Source organism: Electrona antarctica (genome assembly GCF_951216825.1).
Source record: "Electrona antarctica genome assembly, chromosome: 22".
Lineage (NCBI taxonomy): Eukaryota > Metazoa > Chordata > Actinopteri > Myctophiformes > Myctophidae > Electrona > Electrona antarctica.
In genome coordinates, this window is record NC_136805.1 from 5,643,658 (window position 1) to 5,648,657 (window position 5,000).

A 5,000-nucleotide genomic window follows, 5' to 3' on the forward strand; every position below is an offset into this window, starting at 1 on the left:
GGTAGTCAAGTCAAGTCAATTTTATTTCTATAGCACATTTGTGGGTGGTGTGTGTGTGTGCGTCGGTGTGTGTGTGCTTATATTACTATACTTGGGGGGCGTGCTCTCTCCTCCGCTTCATCAGTGCCCATATATAGGTGGGGTTGGTGAAAGGGCCTTTCTGTGTGGCGTTCTCCACGTCTCCCCTAAAAAGCATGCAGTAATCCTGGTCTCTATACTGCACACCTCCACCCTCCCTCTGGTCAGCCTGCATGGGCGCCTGACATGATGAAGGGGAAAGGAGAATAATGTGTTCCTTCCATGCTCTACGTCCTACCGGGGAAACTTCCCCTCTGTCAGGTGAAAAGAAACGGCCTGCTGCTCACCCCTCATGCATTGAAGGAAGCGTGAGCTCAGTTCGGGGCTCTCCTCAGGTTGGCAGAGGGAGAGTAGCGCCCAGGATTACACCTTATGCCTATAAACTGTAATTGGCACCGGGTGAAAACATGGGATACACAATTGTGGGATAAAAAACCCAATATGCATGACAGAGATGCATGCATACATTGCAATGATAACGTTTGTCAAAATCAATCAAAATCAAATCACGTTCAAGTCACATGCACAAAATAAAGCACATTTAAAAAACTACTTTCGTTGTACCAAAGTGCAGCTATACAGTCATGTCTTGTGACATGTCAGTCATGTGTGACATGCGTGTGTGACATGCGTGTGTGACATGAAGACATGTCACACTAATGTCCTCTGTCACAGTCTCCATGGGGCCAATGTTACGTTGGTGGTTGCACTGTAATGATGATGTAATCACAGTCAGTCCTGTACTGTACATCTACTGTATTCTCCCTACTTCTGCATGCCTTTTCATACATCGTTGCACACAAGCCCAAAACAGTGTCATCGTTGTGCCCCAAACCAAACACAAACGCATATGGAGGGGAGGTATATGGCATGCCTCTGGTGTAGATTTGCACTCTACTGAAGCGCACCTTTCTAGATATAAACGCATGGTGTAGTGTCGGTCCTAAACGTTGACGCTACTCAGTGGTTGCTGATGAGAGCTTGGTTTAGATGTGTAATTAAAAACAAAAACTGATGTAGAAGCCTTTTTTTTAATCTGCCTCAGGTCTACATTTCTATAATAACGGAAGACATTTCTCTGACACACGACATTCATAAACGATGACTACAGTAAAGTGAGGACATGCAGGAACATCAGCCGCATGTTATCTTGAAAGGTCAACATCCTCTGGACACAGTGGCGTGCACAGACATTTAGAGGGGCAGGTGCTCAAGTTAAAAAAGGGCACCTTGTGCAGCGCGTGGAACCGGCTGGTTGCCTTAATCTATTTTGGACGGGAACCCCTTTTGGTGTTAGCATTATGTTATGCTTTAGCTATTGAAAAATAGCAGATCTACAAGCTCGTAGCGCGCCACTCGGTGGCGCGCTATGAGCTTGTAGGTCTGCTATTTTTTAAAAATCGAAAAAAGAAAAAGAAAAAAAGTTTATTTTTTTTATTTTTTTCAAAAGGGCACATTTCCAAAAGGGCAGGGGGTGCTCTAGCACCCCCTAGTGTCTATCTGTGCACGCCACTGTCTGGACACATAATGTCACAGAGCGGCTCTACTGTACTGTACACCTACTACTGTGCTGCGGACCATGGCGGCCGCCCAGGGGCCCGGGGGCCATATTCTCGTGTCATGGTCCAATGGTTGCAGAGCTTTCAGGGGTGTGTCGATAAGATAATGCTACAGGGATACTCAGCCCTTTGTCAAGTCCCGCCCCGTGGTTGTGCCCCTCTTCGCAACCATTGGTTGCTGTTACTTGGTTGGACAAAAATCCTTTCTCTCCATCCACTTCCATACCATTAAAATAACCTGTTTTTCAGTTGCTTCGTATTGATATTCTGTGTATTCAATTCTTATTTCAAACTTGCTGTGTCAGTAAAGAGGAACATCTCAGGTGCAGCATTGGTGACTGGGCATATATGTTCCTCCCAAAATGATGTTATAGCAAATTCAATACAAACAACCATTAGGGAAAAGGGTGGTACAAGGCAGTTAGTCAGTCAGGGACCAATCGGAGGGCTCAGTCAGGGACCAGTCAGGGACCACAATGGGTCAAAGTTCTCTATCGTGAGAGCAACGCGGTCGTAAAGATGCAAGCTTCTGTGATAACACGGGACTCATTATAGGTTATAGCCCTCTTGGCTTCGCACCAAGACTGTAACAGAGGAAGATTAGACACTCCTGATCAATTCTGTCCCTTTATCATCTATCTCTCTCCCTCTCCCTCTCCCTCTCCCTCTCCCTCTCCCTCTCCCTCTCTCTCCCCCCCAGGTCGCATCCAGCTGTGGGGTCATGCCATCGCCGTGGACTGGGCGGAGCCCGAGGTGGAGGTGGACGAGGACACCATGTCCACGGTGAAGATCCTGTACGTGAGGAACCTGATGCTGCAGACCACCGAGGAGGTCATCGAGAAGGAGTTCAACACCTTGAAACCAGGTGTGTGAGAGACATATAGTTCAACACCTTAAAACCAGGTGTGTGAGACGTAGGCCTAGTTCAACACCTTAAAACCATGGTGTGTGAGACGTAGGCCTAGTTCAACACCTTAAAACCAGGTGTGTGAGACGTAGGCCTAGTTCAACACCTTAAAACCAGGTGTGTGAGACGTAGGCCTAGTTCAACACCTTAAAACCAGGTGTGTGAGACGTAGGCCTAGTTCAACACCTTAAAACCAGGTGTGTGAGACGTAGGCCTAGTTCAACACCTTAAAACCAGGTGTGTGAGACGTAGGCCTAGTTCAAAACCTTAAAACCAGGTGTGTGAGACGTAGGCCTAGTTCAAAACCTTAAAACCAGGTGTGTGAGACGTAGGCCTAGTTCAACACCTTAAAACCAGGTGTGTGAGACGTAGGCCTAGTTCAACACCTTAAAACCAGGTGTGTGAGACGTAGGCCTAGTTCAACACCTTAAAACCAGGTGTGTGAGACGTAGGCCTAGTTCAACACCTTAAAACCAGGTGTGTGAGACGTAGGCCTAGTTCAACACCTTAAAACCAGGTGTGTGAGACGTAGGCCGGCCTAGTTCAACTCCTTAAAACCAGGTGTGTGAGACGTAGGCCTAGTTCAACACCTTAAAACCAGGTGTGTGAGACGTAGGCCTAGTTCAACACCTTAAAACCATGGTGTGTGAGACATAGGCCTAGTTCAACACCTTAAAACCATGGTGTGTGAGACATAGGCCTAGTTCAACACCTTAAAACCAGGTGTGTGAGACGTAGGCCTAGTTCAACACCTTAAAACCATGGTGTGTGAGACATAGGCCTAGTTCAACACCTTAAAACCATGGTGTGTGAGACATAGGCCTAGTTCAACACCTTAAAACCAGGTGTGTGAGACATAGGCCTAGCTCAACACCTTAAAACCAGGTGTGTGAGACGTAGGCCTAGTTCAACACCTTAAAACCAGGTGTGTGAGACGTAGGCCTAGTTCAACACCTTAAAACCATGGTGTGTGAGACATAGGCCTAGTTCAACACCTTAAAACCAGGTGTGTGAGACATAGGCCTAGTTCAACACCTTAAAACCAGGTGTGTGAGACGTAGGCCTAGTTCAACACCTTAAAACCAGGTGTGTGAGACGTAGGACTAGTTCAACACCTTAAAACCATGGTGTGTGAGACGTAGGACTAGTTCAACACCTTAAAACCATGGTGTGTGAGACATAGGCCTAGTTCAACACCTTAAAACCAGGTGTGTGAGACGTAGGACTAGTTCAACACCTTAAAACCATGGTGTGTGAGACGTAGGACTAGTTCAACACCTTAAAACCATGGTGTGTGAGACATAGGCCTAGTTCAACACCTTAAAACCAGGTGTGTGAGACGTAGGCCTAGTTCAACACCTTAAAACCAGGTGTGTGAGACGTAGGCCTAGCTCAACACCTTAAAACCATGGTGTGTGAGACATAGGCCTAGTTCAACACCTTAAAACCAGGTGTGTGAGACATAGGCCTAGTTCAACACCTTAAAACCAGGTGTGTGAGACGTAGGCCTAGTTCAACACCTTAAAACCAGGTGTGTGAGACGTAGGCCTAGTTCAACACCTTAAAACCAGGTGTGTGAGACGTAGGCCTAGTTCAACACCTTAAAACCAGGTGTGTGAGACGTAGGCCTAGTTCAACACCTTAAAACCAGGTGTGTGAGACGTAGGCCTAGTTCAACACCTTAACCGAATGTAACTAACTACAAGAGCATAGAGAAAAACTACAAGAGCTGTCAGTTCTAAACGGGCATGTTTTACACAAAACTAAACCAAACACATTTTTTTTAAAACACCCAATTGAAAACATAGTCAAATCTAACAAGTCTGTGTGTGTGTGTGTGTGTGTGTGTGTGTGTGTGTGTGTGTGTGTGTGTGTGTGTGTGTGTGTGTGTGTGTGTGTGTGTGTGTGTGTCTCTAGGTGCTGTGGAGAGAGTGAAGAAGATCAGAGACTATGCCTTCGTCCATTTCTCTCAGAGGGAAGACGCCGTTAATGCCATGAACGCCCTCAACGGCAAGGTCAGAACTTAGGCCAGGGGTATTCAAGGTCAGAACTTAGGCCAGGGGTATTCAACTAGACTAGTCCAGGGGCTGATTGTGTGTGTGTGTGTTTATTGCTGAATGCAGATTCAGCAATAAATAAACAGCATGATTAACTGTAAATATGATCCATGGCCAAATATGAATTGGGGGCCCTAACCAGGAAAATGTCTCTCTTTGTCTCTCTCTGTGTCTCTCTTTATTTTTGGAAGATGGCTGTCTAAAGGTGGCCTTACACTAGCCGATTTTTTTCAATCTGAAATCTGATAGCACCACACACTACAGGATAATCGGAGCGGGGCAGAGCAAATATCAAACATTCTTGATGTTGATCGGGCCGATCCCGATCGCGCTTTGAGCGGTCGGGCACCCCCCCGAGCGTCAAAAATGCCCGATTATCGGCTAGTGTAAGGCCAACTT

The 5,000-nt window shown here is 46.5% G+C and overlaps 1 protein-coding gene across 1 annotated transcript in view; it reads left to right on the forward strand.

Annotated features, from left to right (window-relative positions):
- The window catches only part of a1cf (apobec1 complementation factor), a gene marked incomplete at both ends in the record, with an annotated part of 18,362 nt that overhangs the window by 4,712 nt on the left and 8,650 nt on the right, over positions 1–5,000 (forward strand). Inside the window, 3 exons of the mRNA XM_079492608.1 lie at position 1; positions 2,338–2,502; positions 4,462–4,559. The exon at position 1 is cut by the window's left edge and continues 238 nt beyond it. Of these exons, the coding sequence (XP_079348734.1) occupies position 1; positions 2,338–2,502; positions 4,462–4,559 (264 nt within the window). The remainder of the gene's footprint in view (positions 2–2,337; positions 2,503–4,461; positions 4,560–5,000) is intronic.